The sequence below is a fragment of the Labrus bergylta genome, chromosome 16, assembly GCF_963930695.1.
Source record: "Labrus bergylta chromosome 16, fLabBer1.1, whole genome shotgun sequence".
Lineage (NCBI taxonomy): Eukaryota > Metazoa > Chordata > Actinopteri > Labriformes > Labridae > Labrus > Labrus bergylta.
The window spans coordinates 15,585,126-15,605,140 of record NC_089210.1 but is presented as its reverse complement, the minus strand read 5'-3'; the positions used below and the strand labels follow the sequence as shown (position 1 = coordinate 15,605,140).

Below are 20,015 nucleotides of genomic sequence, written 5' to 3'. Positions count from 1 at the left end.
ATCACAACAAATTCAAACATTTGACGTTGAAGAAAATACATTTAGTTTTTAATATTTCCCAAAATATTCAAATGTGTGTGTAAAATGTTCAAAGTTATGGACACGTAAAGACTGTTGCAGCTTCGCGCTGCCAAATGCACGAGGGGGAAAAGTTTATAGTTGTCATAAAATATAAAAAAAGAAATCATAACTTAAAGGGGATGTTTCCAACCTTCAGCAGAAGAAGAAGAAACCTTTAAATGTAGAATAACTGTAGGCTTACTCTGCTGGTCACCTCTCTCTCTCTCCCTCTCTCTCAGTTTCAGGCTAATGGGAGCGTAAAGCGGGTTTATGGAGATTTGGAGGGTTTAAGATTTGAGAGAAAATGGCTTCGGTTCAAAGAGCTGCATGAAGGTTTTCCCTTCACTTCTGACCCACGGTCCGCGTCTTCATTTCACCGTCTGCTGGTGGATTTACATTTATGAGGAGAGGAGAGGAGACCGGCGCCTCGTGCTGTTTTTCTTTCATGCGTGCAGAAATGTGAGGTGATGAAAACATATTCTCACTGTCACCTTCTGCAAGAATGAACCTCAAAGAAAAGACTTGAAGATATGTCCTCTGAGTGTTTTCATCCTCACCTCAGACTCCTCCTTATTTTAACATACACAGAGATGTAAATGTTCAAACATGTCTCTGCACTCAGTTCAATATTTAATCAAGTGCATGAACAAATTGAGGCCTGAATGACGTCATCATGAAGATAACACAGTCTCAGCTGCGCGCGTGTGATGCGTATTAGACGCCATGTTTTCTGTATATGACCTTAAATTAAAGCATCCCTTAATTTAGTATTTGGTTCTTAAATATGAGACACTAAACACATGAACACACACACATGTGATGTCTGTGGACAAACCGAGAGTGAGAGGTTCAGCTCAGCTTTTTGAATCAGAATCAGATTTATTCATTTCGAGTCTTGATCCAAACTTTAGAACTGAAGAATCCTTTCGGAGGAGAAACGTCTTCAACATCTTCAGTTAGCTTTGGATCAAGCTTCGACTGTACCATGGCCTGGATGAGAACCTGCACAGACAATCAGCTGTGTTGGACAGGTGTGCTCTAAAGAGTGGGACTGTGTTACGTTTTAAATTTAGCGGAATTGAATTTATTTATTTTAAGTCAACCGTCTTGTGAGATCATCTGGAGCTGCGCTGTGGCTTCATTATCTCTGTTCTCAGGGACTGAACGCGGCTGCAGGAGAAGTGTATGCTGCTTTTTTAGAGTTCATTCCTTCATATATATTTATTTATTTAATCAATATATATTATATTACAGCAGGTGTGAACGTGCTCGTGCAGGAGAAGCAGGTAGAGGAGCCGAGCGGAGTCTGAAGTGATAAAAAGAAGAAGATGAATAAATCCCTGACTGAACTTTTCTAATGTTCACTCATTAAATAGACATTTAAAGAAAACTATCAGCTGTTAGTTCAACATTATTCTTTAAGTTTATTCTTTTTAAGTTTTTTTAATTCTTATTTTTCCTCATGCAGTCCAACATTCATTATTTAATGATAAAAAAAAATGCACAAATAAATGAGACAAACATGAAGAATTAATATGAAGTTAAAGTTTCAAACATTTGTCTTGTCCCCTTTTTCTCTAAAAATCTACATTTTGAACAAAATAAATAAAAGATCTGTGCAGAGTTTGGCTGCTGCCCTATCAGTCTGACTCTTTTTGATGTTTATGTTATTTAAAACATGTTTGAATTATGGTAATCATTTTAGGAAAACTACAAACTGTTCGACATGATGTAAAGGATTCTCTGTTGTCATGGTGAGTTAGCATGCAGAGGTTAGCACATGCTAACTGACCTGTGGCCTTCTGTTTTTGACTCGCTTCATATTCTGATCATCTATAAATGATCACAGTCCTGAGTATCATTCACATGCTTTACTAAAGTTCCTCTCCACGACAAAAACCCAAACATCAGCTGGCCGTGACCGTGGGGACATGTTGGTGTGAGCTTTCAGATTTATTCTCCCTCTATAGTTTTTATTCAAAGGTAAAATCCCGCACACTGTCTCAACATTTCCAGGCGCACAGGTTCATCCTGAAGGAGGTCTGGTACCGAGAGGTTGATGATAAAAGTTTGTTTTCAGGTGAGAGCAGCCGGAGTTTACCTTAAAGTTGTTGACGGACACATTTCTCTTCTGCACACCTGTCTGTTTCCAGTAGTTTTTATTAAAATCCTTTCTGCTTCAGACCCTTACTGCGGGAAGACTGAGCTCTGCTGGCTGCTCCAGGGTCCAGGATGAAAACTAAAGGGGGACAGGACTGGCCTCCAGACCTGCCAGAGGAGATCCGACCTGCAGAGTCAGTCCTCCGTTTTATTTATCTACTGAAATTCTTTAACAAAAAGGCTTTTACTCTGTGATTTCATTTTTATTCTGAGAGTCTGATTTTATTCTCTGTTTTATTGTCTGATGTGAAACTCTTTGTTACCTATGCAAATAAATTATTATTCTTATTTGTGCTTTTTGTATTTTTCTGTTCGTGTCTGTTTTTTTTAATCCCTAAATGTTAAAAACAAAGTCCCAACTTCCGGTAACATGAAAAATAAAAGACGAGATAAAACGAGAACACGTGAGAATCTCTGAGGAGCTTAAAGAAGAAACGTGAACCCTTCAAACAGAGAAGATAGAAACAGAAAGAAGAGGACATCAATGAAGATGTTTTATTTTTATTTTTATGAATATTTATTTAAATCTTAAAGGAGTCGCGAGTCTGCTTCATTAAAACAGAATAAAACTCTAATAATAATTAAAATAATAATTCAAATAACTTTATTTATACAGCAGCTTGTTAACAAAGCGCTTTGACAAACACAGCAAAGGCAGGAAGTCAGGACAACAACAGAATAAACATCAACAGAACAATCAGAGAGAATATAATAATAATATAAATAAAGATAATAATAAAGGAACAACAGGGAGGGATCAGGAGGTCGTTAAAGATATAAATAAACACAATTAAAGAGAATTAAATACAAAAGAACAAATCAACAAGATGGGGAGACTAAAACAAGAAAATAGTTAATAAACATTCCAACAGAAAAAAGAGCAAAGACAAACAGCTCCGTTCAAAAGGAGAAAGGTTTTAAAAAGCTAAAAAAGCGTCAATATGACGTCATGAACATCACGTGATTCTCACTGTTCATGTTTTTATTCCTCCTTATAATAATGAATACTTTATAAATATTCTCCGACACACACACGCACCCACACACACCTCCCAGACAGACAGTCTCTCTCTCCCATAGTGTGGTCTGTTGGGGGGGGGAGCCTGGCCCCTGAGGGTCAAGGTCAAGTTTAACACGAAAAGAGAGAGAGAGAGAGAGAAGGGGGGGCGCAGACAGAAAGACCGACAGATGTAATGAGCTCAAGTTCAAGGCCACCACACACCTTGAAGCTGCTCCTGTGTGTGTGTGTGTGTGTGTGTGTGTGTGTGTGTGTGTGTGTGTGTGTGTGTGTGTGTGTGTGTGCGCGTGTGCGCGTGTGTGCGAGTGTGCGAGTGTGCGAGTGTGTGTGATGACGCAGAAGACGCCACGCTGTCTCGGAGATGGTCACCAGCTCGGTCCAATATAACCAGTCTGACCGGGATGAAGACAAACATTCAGACTGGTTCTTCATGAATCATTAACTGAAATAAAAACCAAAGAAGGTGAAGAGGGAAACCAAACACACGACAAACATCTGTCTTTCCCTTTCAAAATAAAGGTAAATATGACGTCAGCATGAGGATAAACGGCCTCTGACTTGAAGGAGTACTCGTGCTTAATTATTTGGTATTAGCCAATTAGAGTCAGAGTGACCAGCGACAGCAAAGAAAAATACCGTACAGGTGTTACGGGTCTCTCAGGTGGTCCCAGAGCAGACAGGTCACGTGCAGGTTTCATGACCTTCCGATCCTGTATTTAATAAACACGATCTGAGTCACTGTTATCATTTGAAAGACTTCATTGTTATTTTTTTTATTTTTTTATTTATAGGGTTTTTTTTGCGTGTTTTCAGTTGAGGATGCATTGCGACCTTTTGTACTCTCGTAGATCCGGGCCTGCTCTGTACACCTGTGCATACCTGCACTCCACCTCTGCTTACACTCCAGATGTTTAACCTCATCATTATAATCATCTTTGCGTGTTTTTATTTATCTAATTATAATAATCTTTGTAAACGCATGGTTGATGATTTCTTTGTCCTCTTTTAAACGAGAATCGGATTTGAATGAAGCTAATGGGTTTAAATAAATGAAATCTAATGACAATAATATGACTTAATGAAAGGGCTGCGGGGATTTCGACAGATTAACACAGGTCACGTGTTCATGTAGACAGGTGTACTGAGAGAAGAGTTTAAATACACGGATACTCAAATCTCAAAATACTGAAGCTGCAGAGTCCAAGAATGCAAATAGAATAAAATTCAACGAAAAGAGATGATGAGGAAACGTTTGATGCTTTAGAAAAACGCTTTTCTTCAGTGTCAGTAACAAACATTAAATGACACCATCCTGAACCTTTTTTAATTCTTTCAGTCATATTTGAATCCTTACAACAAAATCGCAGCTTCCTGTTGGCTCTGACAAACTCTCTGCAGCTCTTCAGCAGCGCCCCACAGCTGCAGAATGAACTGAAAACATGCAAAAATATTCTAATACATCAAATTTAACGGAACGAAAGCTCTGCTGCGCATGCGTGCTTTAAATTTGAATTTGGTGTTTTTGGTTAAATGCTGATTAAATAAATTCTTCAGTGAGCTCGGACTCTTTCTGAGAATAAAAAAAAATTGAATTCAGCTGTATTTACTTCGAGTGGATAATAAAGGCTCACTCAGTATTATCATTATTAGGATTTTATTTTGTTAAATGCTGCAACAAATTCTATCCTAAATTAATTAAATACGTCAGTAAACACGTAATGGTGAATTAATATCAACATAATATACTCTGCGTGTTTCCAGGTAGGGCCTACGTCAGTCCACATTTTCTCCTGAAGTCTATAAAAACCTATCAGGCCGCTTTAAGTGTCCTGTGATGAATTTATAGTTTTGCTTTAATTAGGCTATGTATTTAAAACGAAGATTCCGGACTGAGATCCCGGGGTCCGGGTCCGGGGTCTGCTGAATCTCTGCGTCTTCACACCTGATGTTCCGTTTCTCTTCTTCTGCAGTTTCTCACTTTGTTTTTGTTTTTTTCACTGGATGTGAACTAAATTCTTATTTAGTCACTAAAATAATCTCCTTTCATGACTTCCTGTTGGGTAAGAAGAGGTGACCGTGAACGCATCATCTTGAATGACATGTTCAGGGTTAAGTTTTATTTTTTATTTCCTCCTGATGTTTTGAATCTTTAAAGTCTCTCTGTGAAAGTTTCTACAGACGAAATAAAAACACAGACACATACAGTCCAAAAAAAAGCAGATGTTTCTGTTCATGTGAATAAATTATGAATTGATTTAAACTTTTACCTGTAATTAAAAAATAATTAAACATTTTCTTCCACTTAAATGGATTTATATTTGGGCTTTTTGTTCCTTTATTTATAGATGGGACAGAGGATAGAGTCAGAGAGAGAGAGAGGAATGACATGTGGGGAAAGGACCCTCTGTTGGATCTGAACACGGGCCAGCTTGGAGGACTACAGCCTCTGTACATGGGGCGCGCAAACTAACCACTAGGCCAGCTAACCGGTTCCCAATCAGAAGAGTTTTCTTACTGCAGACTCTAAAACTCACACAGACACAATCAGATGATTAAATTAAATGATTTGAATGTTGTGTGTTTAATGAAGGACTTCTGACAAAGACTCGAGTGACAAGAGTTGAATTAAAGAGTTGAGTTAAAGAAAAGGAAAGGGGAGGACAGGAGGTTAGAAAAGGTAAACTTCATCCAAAAGTTTAATTCAGTAATAATTCTATCTGTTTGTTCTCTGTGGCATCAATCAATGTTTTCTTAATTTCTTTTATTTATAAAAATTCAAGATTCAAAACTTTTATTGCCCATCACATAGTGACAGAGAACGACCTTCAGTTGAAGCTCAGTAACATAAAAACATTCACACAATAAGACTCACTCAAAGTTCCATAAATAGGTCAAAACACACGAGCATGCAGTGTTTATCTCGCCGTGTTTAAAACGTGTTTCAGAGGGAATAAAAGAGTTTCTGAACGTCGTCTTTTCAGCTGGTGGTCGTCTGAAACGAGGGGAAGGGGATGTGAAGGGTCCTCAGTGATGCAGACTGCTCAGGGTCTCCATCAGCACCAGCATGAGGCTTTTCATCCTGCAGGGTCCCACACACACACTCATACCCACTGATACACAACAAACAAACAAACAAACAACAAGAAGAGCTCCTCTAGAATTAAGGCTTATCCAGAAGATGTAAAAAAAATGGCCGCCCCTCTCACTGACATTCTGCAAAATAAAACACAACATCATTCTCACATGTCAGAATTTATCTTCCTTCTACATATTCAAATATATTTATACATGTTGATGCACATAAATCATTGTCTGAATGACCTTTAGTACATCTCTAACCGTCCTGTGTTTACAGGCATTCACTCCAAGAAAAGGGAACTTTAATATATTTAAATAAACTCTGAAGCAGGAGGGAAAACCAGAGCCATGCCGAGGTCTCGATGATCTTCCTTCCTCTCAGGCTGGAGCACACAGCCTCGTCTCTCTCCATTAAAGCGAGAGCTGCTTTCAGCCAATCAGGAGCCAGTGTTTGGAGGACATTGTTATTCACAGTACAGAGTTTTTTTTCTCTTTCTGTTGACAGGCAGGAAGGTTGGTGAGGTGTCTCTGTGTGCTGTTCTGTTCCCTCAGCGGCCAATAGGAGGGAGCCTTGTACCTCAGAGAGAGTGGCTCAGGTGACTGTCCTCTCTCTCTCTCTCTCACACACACACACACACACACACACCAGAAGTAGTGATGGATCTGAGAGCAGAAAATGTTTCATTGCAGGTTTGGATCTCCGCCTGCAGAGAAACAGATCACAGCTGTTATGGTTGAACAAATAATTCATTTCATTTGCAGAACAAAATCTCCAAACTTAACTTTCTTTTGACAAAATCTGCATTTTTCTGTCCACATTGATTTTTAGAAACCCGGTTCATGTTGTGAAAACCTGAAGATGAGCTTCAAAAGCTCTAGATGAATGTTAAGTATGTGGATCTGCAGTTCCTCCAGTGTCCACTAGAGTCTGGCAGACTTTTTTAAGATGCTAAAGTACAAAGACGGGATCCGATGAGACTTCTCGCTATGTGTCACTCGAGTTGACAAACTGACATTTCTTTATCCTGAGTTTCAAACATGCTCTTCATCTCAGTCCAGTAGCTCGCTGTATTTCCCTTTGATGGATCAGATGTTGTTTTTCTCTCTTCTTTACGACATGTAGATGTTTTCTGTGTGCTCTGAATACCGTTGGTTAGAGAAACGCTCTGACCTCTGCTTGAGGTCATGTGAATACAATTTGTCAGGCCTTCATTTGAGCGATGAAGCGTCCTCGTTCATCTGATCAAACACTCAAACTGTTTTTGTTTTTTTTAAACCGCTGTGTTCATATTTGAGGAACAATCCACATGCTGCGTTCCTGTTCTGTGCAGCATGTGTGTGACATGTGTATCTATGCTGCACATGTTGCTATAATGTTTGAAAGCTTACAGAAAAATCTGTGTGTTGTCCCGACGTACACCCCGAGCCGAACGTGTCAGAAAAAGAGTTTGTGCAACATCTGCTCCCGACTGGAGGACTTCTCTTGTGGTTTTGGCTCATGCTTAGTGATGCTGCAGAGCTGCAGTAGCAGAGAGGAGTTGAACCCTCCTGATATGTGTCACAGCGCTGTGTGTTCTTACCCGCCTTTTTAAAGGTTTGTCTCTGGAGAAGAGCCAGGTGTTCTGATCCTATACATCATGTTTACATACACTGGAGCTGATCTGTTAGCAGTTAAACACCATGTTTAGGGGAGGATGTTATTAAGTTTATGTCCATGTTGTTGGCTTCCTGCAGCATTATTCCATCCTGAAATAAACTCTGAAACATGCAGGATGTACTTGTTCAGCTCAGTGGTCAGTGTGGTTCTGTGAGACTCAGGGGAAACTGCTGCTTCTTGGTTTTTTTTATCTTCAGTTGATGGTTTCACATATTATTTTTATTTTGTCACGTTTAGGGACTTTACTCATCCAGTCTACATGTTTGTTTGTTGTTTTGGACTTGGAGAAGGCCTCTGACCCCGGTTCCCAGGAGAGGGAACCATCATGAGCCGTCTGTCCTTGTACGATCAAAAATGAAGCTGAAAGTCAAAGAGGCGCCCGTTAGGATTTGGCATTGCCAGGGCCGTCCCTCGTTACAACTGTGTTTGAGATTTTCATGAACAGGATCTGAATGATCCGCCTGTGGGATGAAAAAGGTTCTGATCACATCTTCACATTTCGCCTGTGATATGGGTGTGCTGACTTCCATCAGGATCCTAGGAAGCTTGAGGTGGTGAGGCAGCATCTCCAGTCTGAGGCTTTGTGCTGAGCTGCTGTGTGGAAGAAGGAGAGGGGGATTGAGAAAGTTTTTCTTGTTTCGGGGCACTCTGTGAAACTTTCTATGCCATTGACTTTGATGATCCAGACTTCACCTGAGGTGGATTCCCTGAAGCATTCCTGTTTTATTTTTACAATAACATCAGCTATTTCACAGCCGTATGCTAACACCTTGCCTCTAACTGCTCGGCCTGTGTTTGTGTGTTTGTACCCTCCTTACATGAAACACATGTCATGGAGGAGAAGAAGAGAGAACTTCTCTTAGACACCTCTGAGCACATATTTCTGTCAAACCAATAAACAGCTTCATTTGAGTGTGCATACCGATGAGATGTGCATGTTGGTTTTGATTTATGGCTCAGCAGCTCGACGAGAAAAAATGTTAACGCCTGTCATGGTTTGCTGCCAAAACCCTGCTGTCCCAAAAGATCGCTAGGTTTGATCAAATGTTCAAAAGAACACTTTTGAATCTGTCAAACATATGGCTGTTGAATCTGCTTTATCGAGTCTGCCCTGCAGGGAGCGACTCACTGCGCCGCACAGATGCTCCTGATTCTGCTGCTCGGGTTGTTAAAGTTCACACTTCTAGCAACCTGTTTTTCCTCTTTACACCCAGTTAATGGTTTTCATCATCGACCAGAATGTTCTCCCTCAACACCAAACTTTTCCCCAAAAAATAGTTCTTTCACATCTGCAGAAAACGTCTGAAGTGTTTTCAGCCTGTGTGAACACAAACATCTGAATGTTTCTCTCTTCACCCAGAGTTTCTCCTCCAGCCTCCTCGTATTTATTCTGCAGAAAGTCAGAGTGAGCTGATGTGAGAACGCAGCAGGATATAATCAGGAGAATTCACCTGGAGCCAGTGGGAGGGGGTGATGACCTTTATTCCCTGTGATCGCTGCACGACCATAGACTGTCTGCACGCCACCTCTACCATCTCCGTGCTCTAATCAACCTGCTGCTGCATGTTTCCTGTTCTCCAGTATGTTCTTCTCCACTCTTTAGTTCACATTGAGATTCTCTTCAACTACACGTAGCATTGATACAAAGACACATATTCTCATTATAACATCGTGAAGAGGACTCTGTTTTTGCCCGTCTTACCTCAGGAGGCCCCGCCCCCCTTCCTGTCTGCTGTGAGGTGCATGTGTGAACAGATCAGGAGGATATCTGGAGCAGTCCTCCTGAATTATCTCGATATTTTCAGGAGTGTAGATGTGAAAACGTCTTCAGGAACAAACCTCTGAATGTTGTCTCAGTGAGTGTTGACGGTTTTTGTAAAACCCGGTCTCAAACAGGACTGTGAAGGTACTTTCTAAATGCTAGATTGCAGCGGATGCTAACATGCGATCATAATTCACTGAGGACTTTTTTAACGACAGACGTTACTGTGATCAACTGTTCAGTAAGGAGACAAGATGAGATGTCTGATGATGTCTCAGTAATGTCATCAGTCAGGTTTCATGAATCTGCAGGCAGGGATACTAACCGTGCAGCGTTTACTCCTGACCTCGTCTCCGAGCTTCCTGCAGCTGTTCATGTTCTCGTGTGTTTCAGCTGACTCTGCAGCACGTCTCGCTGCTGCACAGATGTGATGCGCTGTCGGCTCAATAAATCTGTGTCTTTGTGTTTAAGAGTCAGTGAAAGCAGCTGCTGCTGCGCCGAACAACAGAACTCATTATCAAGCAGAAATGTGCCACTATCACGTCTCTGCATTTTACAGCATGTTGGAAGTCATTATATTATATCCATACAGCTGTAGCACAAGGCTCAGAGTTATTTTAAAGTTTGATCGATGCTCTGCACCCTCTGAGCTCTCGGGCTGGTTTGTGTCTCTGTTCTCCTGCTGTGAGCTCACGTTCAGACTCCTGGCGGTCAGAGGACAGACAAGGTTACAGAAGTCAACACTCACTCAGGGAGGGGAGTGGTTACCTTTGAAATTCAATTCCTGGTTCTCTTTTTATGTGTAGTGTAACTATCAGGATACATAATGTGAGATCTTCATCCTGCAGAGACTGTTTAAAAAAAAAGGAAAAAAACATGACAGCAACGAACGGCATTTCAGAGGCCTCGAGTTTTACATTTGGCCGTTGCCAGCCAGTGGTGACCATATTTGGAGGTAGGTGAAGCTGGAAAGGCGCAGCCGCTAACAGTCCTTGCATGTGACTGGAGTCTTTTCTTAAAGGTCACATATTCTGTCAAATCCACTTCTCCATGTTCCTCTAACTCTAACATGAAACCCCCCAATGATGAGAAAAGTCCATCCTCTCCGTCTTCTGCCTGCTCCACTTTTCAGAAAATGTGTGCTCAAACAGGCCGTTTGGAGATTTTCCCTTGATGACATCACAAATGGCAGTAGCCCCTCCCCCAGGTGGGGGACACTCCCACAGCTAGGTGTTTGTTCTGCCCTCTGAGTCTGCCTTCTCACCGTAAACAATAGGACATGGAGAGAGAAAGCCCGAGCACACCCGAGTACTTTCAGAGAGGGGGCGTGGTCAGACACAGCTCATTTACATATTTAAAGTTACAGACACAGAAACAGCCTGTTCTGAGCAGGGCTGAAATAGAGGGGTTTAGAGACATGATCAAATACAGGATTAGAGTGGATTTAGAACAAGACACTTCACACACATGTTTTGAGGAGCTCTGAGACTTATTTACAGCCTCTAGTGGACACTGGAGGAACTGCAGCTGTAAAGTTGTACATTTTAACATGGAGCTCTATGGGGACTGACTCACTGCAGGAGAAAGCCTCTAGTAGACACTGGAGGAACTGCAGATTTTGACCCTTATCTTTGTTTCTCATTCCTGGAAGTTGTCATTTTGGGGTTAATGTCCTTTAAAAAGTTCTCTGATAGTGAATCACAGGACCCTGAATGTGTCTCTGCTCTGCCTCATGTTCACACACTCATGTGAATGTTTAGAGTTAATCTGTCTCTCATTATCCCCTTTAATTCAAGTCACGAGTCCCCCTTTATAACATCAGCGTCTGTCTTCTCATTGTGTCGCTCATGATCTTCTAATTGAACAACATCATCACTGCTTCATTAGTGAGATTATTTATAGTTTCCAGTTAGATTAAATCTCTCTTCTCTTAATCTGCATGTTGAACTGATTAGGCCAACATGTGTCAAAGGTTTATTTAATTAAACTAAACTTTTCCTTCTCAGAAACTCCGGATGTAAAATCTGAATCAATAAATATCATTGCTTTAAGGTTATTTCATGTTAATATTTCTATATTTATGATCCTTCTTTGTCAACCTTAGTCCTGTTTATGATACTTCAAGAAGTCTCAATAAGTCATAAGGGGGGAGATATAAACCTTCCCACTCCTGATTGTCTGCAGACATTCAGCAGCAGTTTGAGTTCAAACACAGAAAATAAAGTCAGCACAACATCAGTTAAAACTTAAAGGAAATTAAAAAGATATAAACCGAACAGAACTGATTCCTGCAGACAAACTGCTTTAAATATAACACAATGCATGATTCTTAGTGTCTGCTGCAGAGAAGGTAGGATCCCTTACATGTGACGGTGTAATGATAAATTTCCTGCATGTCGCAGTGGCTCCACCCTACCTGGCGTCTGAGTGTCTCCGTCCTCCCTCTGTCCTCTTTCTCATCATCTGGCCGCTGGATTAACAATCAGCGCAGATTATAGCCGTAATAAGCTCCAAAACACCGGTTCAAGGGTCCGCTGCTGCTCTGCGCACCAGCCTGTGCACTTAAAGGATCCGCTTCTCATTGATACTGCTCTGCTATTACTGCTCTATGAAGCTCGATTAATCCTCCCTGTGGACTCTCTTCATACCTGCTCATTATTCAAAGTCTGGATCATAAAAAAAAACAGAGAATGTTTTAATTCATCTAAGGAAATACAAAAAAACTAGAAAACCTAAAAGCCACAAATGTAAAACCTATAAATAAGTATATAACTCATAACATCCCTAAAATAAATCACATTTACTCTTCATATAATGAAGATACATATTTAAGAAAGTAGTCTGATAATTTATGTAGACCAAGACTTTAACCGAACATCATCCATTCAATTTAAAAAATAAAAAAGGACTCAGACTAATGAGAACCAGAATGTTCCTTTCTCTGATTGGAAAATAAATATGCTCTAAACGTGTAAAATAATATAATTTTAAGGATTAACTCTGCTCCTCGTGCGCCGCCTCGACTGATTTGGAGCCATTAGGCGCGTAATGATTGACTTCCAAACATCAAACATCAAACGCAGGGGAACAATGAAGCTGAGCTGCTGTCTCTGCCTGCGCGTCTCTAATTCTCCATAACAAAAGTACAAAGGCCGAGAGCAGACCAAAGGCTTCATCCCGTAACACCTTTAACACCTCTCCGAGGCCGCGGCGCCGCGCCGGGCCGACGCGCACACCGAGGCCCGTCTGCAGCGGCGGGGAGAGGGGAGAGGGGAGAGGAGCAGCCCCGGGGACACAGACAGTACGGAGGAGGAGGAGAGAGGGGGAGGAGGGGGAGGGGGTGTTGGGACAAAAACACCTCATCTTCCTCCTGACTGTCTGAGCAGATCTGGGTGAACTCTGTGTGTTTGTGGAGTTTTAGTCGCGCTGCTGCAGCATCTTCAGCGGCCCTGCAGCCTGCAGAGGGGGGGGACACTCCATCCGAAGAACAGCCGAGAACAAGCAGCAACAAAGAGGATTTAAAGTTTTTACTTCTGCCAACAGCCTGATGTGTAAGTAAATGTCAAAACTACTTTAATGATGCTAACTTTAAGAATGAGACTCAGAGATTCACTTTTCCACCGAAGCTGCGGACGACATTTCTAACACACACTCATCTACACAAACACTGATTTAAAAAATGACGTAATTATTCAATTTAACGACCTCAGCACTGTGAATGTTCTCGTGATTCTCCTGTTCAGTGTGTTATCATTGACCTGCCTCACACACTGATGTGTTCATCACAAAATATCAACTGCAGACACTTCGACAGTCAATAGATTTTAATTTAGACAAAAACGGAACTTTATAAATGTAATGAAGGTCACAACAGAGAAGAGCAACTTCATCACATGAGGAAACATTCCACACGTTTTAAAAGCTCTACACGAAGAATGGCTGTTTGTGTCTGATTCAAAGTCAAGAAAAGTTCGGCCATGTCTCCAGTCCTCAAAAGTCTTTTGTTTCAGGTCCGTTTTTTTGGCGACCTTTTATAAATATCTGATGAAATTTATTTGAAAATCCTTGAAATCAAATTTTGATTATCACAAACATGACATGAACAGAAATATCCGACATGTCCTGAGTTTGTAATCAGAGTAATCCATTCTCATAGGCCTCTGTTGTAAGGAGAAATATTTTTATTATAATTATTTAAAATGTATAATTAGTTTTACCATCTTCTCAGCAGACTGACCTTTCATCTAGTAAAGTTTGATTATTTATCATCTAATTATATTTTAAGTTATTAATCTGTATTTCAGCTCATTATCACTTCTTTATTATTGTCTCTGTTTTATGCACGAGCTGTCACTGACTGGGACACAAACGTTTCTGATTGGTTGATTAGAGCATGCAGTCAACATTACACACTTCAACTTCTTATTTGTGTTTTCTAATTATTAATAAAAGTTAGTCTGGCGCAGTTTTCGCGCCATGCACTCTCTGACGGTTCAAACTGATCTCAGGTCTTCAAAGTGTCCCAGGTGTCCTCTGAGCTCGTGCCTCTGTTTGCGTCATTTCAGTAGCGGAGGGCAGACAGACGCCGGTGGCGGGAACCACCATCGTGCACGCTCCGGAGCCGTGCACGCGCAGCGCCGTGCTCGAGCGGCGGCACCGGACCGCCTTCACGCGCGAGCAGCTGACCCGGCTCGAGCAGGAGTACGGCAAGGAGAGCTACGTGTCGCGGCCCCGGCGCTGCGAGCTGGCCACCGCGCTCAACCTACCGGAGACAACCATCAAGGTACGGTGGTCAAACCTGTGGTCAGTGGGGGGGGGGAACGGCCGTGAGGTTTAATATCAAGGGTCACATCATGTCTCTTTATTAAAGTGACCTCTGATGACTTCAGGAGTGACCTCTTAGATCAGATCCTGATCTTATTATAAGAAGAAGAGATATTTCACTGTCAGGATCACTTTTAAATCTACCTAATCTAATCTATCTCTCTGACTTTTCACCTGAAGAAGAAGTCCTGCAAAGCTTCAAAAGGGAGGCTCGACTTCAAGCTTCTTTAAGAAAACAACAGATCCTGAAATCATTCAGAGCTTTTTGAATTCATCTCTCTTCACTGTTTCAACCAACCAGTGTCATTCAGGTTCAGGTGTAGTTTCACCTGATAGGAAATTTAAAATATTATAAAGTTTCTTCTTTGTTGGTTTTACCACATGGTGTGTTCTGAGGGTTTTCATGCTTTTTGATCTCACAAACAGAAAAAAAGAAACCGAGCAGGAGAGAGACGAGGGACTCACCTACACGTCAGCACCTCTGACTCTTCCCCCGTCTCCTCAGAACTCGGGCCGGTGCGGTAGATTGAGTAGTGACAGCTTTTGCGGTGTCTAACATTTGCCGCAGAGGCCCCGCTGGCGCAGTGCAGCGGCTTTAATATGCAGTAAACGCGCCCACCTTTCTGCCAGCTACAGCTCGCTCTTTTATGACGGAGCAGGAATGCGAGGAGAGGCCTCGTAAACGCCGCCACCTGACGTTTTAGAAGCTCAGCCTTCCGGGGGGATTCTCTGAACTGGTGAAAGAGTTTAGAGGAACGGGACAGGCCGACCCACAAAGTAGTGCCGAGGAGTAATCCACATGTAATCCGGCCGCTAGTTTAACAACATAGCTGCTGGTTCAGAAGCTTTCAGAAGAGACTCGAGAACAAACGTCTGAAACTCTAAAAGAAGAGCACTAAATAAATCTCCTTAATTTATTAATGAACGGTTTAATAAAACATAATCCTCACTTCTTTATTAAACTATAAAAGGTTTGAGCTTTGTGAAAAGGTTTAAACAGGTTTTGGTCCCGGGTTTGTTGCGGCGTGCAAACACTGCGAGTTCAGGCCGTTTCTGACCCGATTCTTTGAAGAGGCCAATCAGCCAATCAGCTGCTCCTGACCGGTCCATTCATTTCTGGACTGCTTAAATCTCACACATCGAGAGCTTTGAGCTGATTCCTCGACTTCAGGACTTTTGTTTTCTGATGGCACCGTTTGGCACGTGTTTCTGACAGAAAATAGCGTTGGCTAGCTAAACAACTTTATTAACGATCATCAAGCTCCTCCCACATTTAACCCGTACAGTCCATACTTCAAATCAGCTGTTAAGTCTTAACTCTAACCAACTGCTTCTCCTTTGTGTCTGTTCCCTTCCTTCCTTCCTTCCTTCCTTCCATCCATCCTTCCATCCTTCCTTCTTCCTTCCTTCCATCCTTCCTTCCTTCCTTCCTTCTTACCATCCTTCCTTCCTTCCATCCTTCCTTCAATCCTTCCATCCTTCCTTGTTTCCTTCCTTCCTTCCTTCCTCCCTCCCTTCTTTCCTTCCTTCCCTCCTTCCCTCCGCTCCTCTCCTCTCCTCCCTCCCTCCCTCTCTGCAGGTGTGGTTTCAGAACAGAAGGATGAAGGATAAACGTCAGAGACACTCCCTGCCGTGGCCCCACCCCCTCGTCGACCCCCTGGGGGCACTCCTGATGAGCCGTTCCTCACCTTCCTCCGCCCTCCAGTACCCCTTCCTCCCACCCCACCTCCCCCATCTCCCCCTCCACCATCACTACCCGCTGGCTCTCTCCTCACCTGTGTCCTCAGCTCACGGTCGCTACAGCGCCCCCATGAGGACCCTGGATGCACTGCGCCTCTCTCAGTACCACCACAGAGCAGGGGGGCTGGCTCCCCCCCCTGCAGCCCCCTACCCCTCCAGCAGCCTCGTGCACCACCCTCCTTCATGCCCCTGCCCGCTCTGCCTGCACTGGGGATCAGATCAGCTGCTCAAAGCCAGAGAGGGGGTGCTGGGACTGACCCAAGACCTCAGCCCTAAGACCAGAACCCAGCCTGCCGGTCTGGAGCGGAGGGAGGAGGTGGCGTAACAGCTGACAGGAACTACGTCACCCTAAATCAAACCTGAGTCTCTCTCTGTGTTACGCTGCTGAGAGCAAACAGCAGATGACAGTGACATCATTCATCCTACTGATGGAGCAAAGAGACGACAGAAACACACCGAGGAGGGAATCCACACGAGGATCCTGACACCGTCCCAAATCCAGATTCATCAGGGATTTCTTGAAAATGATCTACAAGTGCAAAAACACTTTTTTTTAGTCTAGTTTTCTTGTGTTACTCGACTCATTGTGGAGAGGTGTGGTCTCCTCTTCTCTTTGTGGGGGGAGCACAGAGATGCTGTGTGCTCTCTTAATAACTCGTGTTTCAGTTGCAGTGAGAGTAACAGGGCTTCTTTCCCCCGGCTGGGTTTTAACTGTTTCCTTTTTAATGTGCAGCTCCTCGATGTAGTCTTAACTTCTTCTCCTAAAACAGAGAAGTTGCCCAAACGTTTCATATTTATTAACTTTAAACTAAAAATGTTTCCACTGTTTTTTTAAACAAAGTCTTTATAAGAAGTTTTTACTCTTTTCACTCCTGAAAACTTGAATTACTCACTGAAGTAAATCTGAAGACGATTAGACTGATGTGAGGGAAATAATTGTTTATTTAAATGTGATGTTTCTGTTCTTTTAAACACACAAACCAACCCGTGTAGAATATTATAATGTTCTGCTTTAAAGCCGTGTGCACAAGGAGCGATATCATCTACTGCAGCATGTTGAAGGTGTGCTCACAGCCTTGTATGAAACACGCCTCCATCTTTTATTCTGTCGCTCTTACGTCCACACTAACGTCTGTCAGTCCGCTCGTTACCTGAGCAGCTAGAAGAGCATCTTTCCTGCACTTTACTGTAAAACAAACGCCTAATAAATGCTTAGATTTCTCATTTTATACTACATGCATCATGGTTAACTCTTTTATATTTGTACCACAGACTGTAAATATTAAAGTCTGAAGTCTGAGTGACCCGTCTGTTCCTGCAGGGGGCACTGGAGTCCCATCAATGGCGGCCTCCATGCTGGAAATGCTGTCTCAGTCTAACTTTCAGTCAACCTAACGACAAGCTGAGAGCTGGAGCTGAGGCGGGTTTTAAACCTCCTGACAAACCTTTACACCGCGCCCACCTGTCAATCAGGCCAGCTACACGCCTTATTGTGAATAATTCTTATCCTTCATCAAATCAAAACTGATGAGTCATCAAAACATTCACCCCCCCGTACAGTGTGTGTCGATCGAGACATGAGCTAATCACACCTATTTGGTTTTTTGAACCAGGCTGTAAACATGTTAATCTCTGCAGTAAAAACAGGCTTTTTAGAATGGGTGTGTATGTGACTTATTGTGCTTCTGCAGCCAGCCTCTAGTGGACACTCCAGGAACTGCAGGATTTTACACTCAAGCATTGGCTTCATTTTCCAACACTGGAGGTTACTGCTAAATGTGACTAAAAATACATTTTACTGAAGTGAAAGTAAAACACAACATGTTGTGGCAAAATTACTGTCTCTCTATTTTGAGCCAGAAAATTCTAAAACTCAAACATAAACGTTTTTTATTTACCTGCTGGTTCATCAACTTTTCCTCTGGCTCAAAGTTGACGATCACTATTAAGTCTGCTTCCCTCCACTGACAGGAAGTGTTTTCATTTTCTGTAATGCACGCTATCTTCCTGTAATCTACAGTGAACGTCGATGTGATCCAGTTTCAGCAATGTGTCTTTAACTGTCACTTTTATAAATCCTCCATGTTCACTCAGTGGAATCAAACATCCGTTCATATGAAACACTCGTTTAATTGTTCTCCGAGGTCTGACGGAGATTTACAATCCAAACACAAACCGTCTGCTGCAGCAATAAACGGATTAAAAAATTAAACTGTGTGTGTGTGTGTGTGTGTGTGTGTGTGTGTGCGCGCGCGCGTGTGCGCGTGCGTGCGTGCGTGCGTGTGCGTGCGTGCGTGTGCGTGCGTGCGTCTCAGTGTGTGTGTGTGTGTGTGTGTGTGTGTGTGTGTGTGTGTGTGTGTGTGTGTGTGTGTGTGTGTAAGCACAGGTGAGGTGTTGGACCGTGTGTTTGAGTGACTGTGTGTTTAATGTTTCGTTCTTGTTCTTGTTTCGCCTTTCACATCACTCACATCGTGGAGCGGTGCTCCTCTTGTGAATGATTCAGAGGCTGTAAAACGTTTTGGACAGAAAAGTCGATCAGTCTGTTGGCTGCAGATTCCCATAAAAGACTGGAGACATGAGCTGTGTGCACGCTGCTCTGGTGACGAGCCAACATCAAACCAGGGGCTAGGGACCGAGCTAACAGTCCAGGCAGCTGCTACCTGTTGCCCCAGGTGACCATTTTTTCATGCACAAGCTGCCACAAATAAACCAAAATATGACAAACACTGAATGTGCTAACAGTCCAGGTATGTTTCTCACAGCCTCAGCTAGCTGCTAATTGTTGCAAACACTGGAGGAACTGCAGCTGTAAAGTTGGACATTTTAACATGGAGTTCTATGGGGACTGACTCACTGCAGGAGACAGACTCTAGTGGACACTGGAGGAACTGCAGTCCTTAGTACTTCTAAGTTAGCTTCATTTTTAAATCAAAGTCTTTTGTAAGCATGCAAACATGCTGTTGTAGTTTATATAAGTTTTTACAAAGTGTATTTTCTTTGTAGCAGAGTGTTTGATATGAAACTCCATTTTTAAATGTAATAATATGTTTAAAGACTATTCCTTAGGGTTCATGCCTGCAGATTTAACGACGGCTACTTTGAAACAAAGCAACGGCAACAAGAAGAAGCTCCTTTCCACTTTGCTCTAAAAGCAACATATACATTCTTCTCACTGTTGTTTCTGTTCCCCTCTGCTGCAGTGGATTGATGTGCAGGTCTTTACATTATTTTATAGTTATAACAACTCAGCCTCCACAGCATGAGAACACTGATTCACATTTCAGAGATGGCGTTTAAAGTTTTTATGACGGCAGACGTTGGAGTATGAATAAATAATATATGAATAGTAAAAGTGTGTGTTCATTGTGCGGACTTTTACAAGTCAACAGTTACGCTTCATGGACTAATCAATAAGAGCTTTACAGAATCAAAACAAAGCTGTAACTGAAGCAAATCATCTCCTCACAGCTTTGTGTGTGTGTGTGTGTGTGTGTGGGGGGGGGCTGGATCCTTCAGCAGGTTTAGTCAGTACTCTTATGATGATGTGAGAACAGTTCAGAGAAAGTGGCTAACAGAAGTGCCATGTGCCATGAGTGTGCAGCTTTACCACGAGTTACTGTCTCCTCCATTTGAGGTTGAGGGTGAAATCCATCTGGTCGTTCAAATGATTAAAAATACATTTAACGTCTACTAAAATGCTTTGAAGCTGCCATAAA

The 20,015-nt window shown here is 42.4% G+C and overlaps 1 protein-coding gene across 1 annotated transcript; it reads left to right on the top strand.

Annotated features, from left to right (window-relative positions):
• The first annotated feature begins 2,292 nt into the window (after positions 1-2,292).
• eve1 (even-skipped-like1) lies at positions 2,293-18,489 on the top strand. Its single transcript, XM_065964737.1, has 5 exons — positions 2,293-2,354; positions 12,880-13,036; positions 13,157-13,286; positions 14,301-14,518; positions 16,139-18,489. Exons 1-5 carry the CDS (start codon positions 2,293-2,295, stop codon positions 16,622-16,624), a joined length of 1,053 nt encoding a protein of 350 aa, XP_065820809.1. The 3' UTR covers positions 16,625-18,489.
• The last annotated feature ends 1,526 nt before the right edge of the window (positions 18,490-20,015 follow it).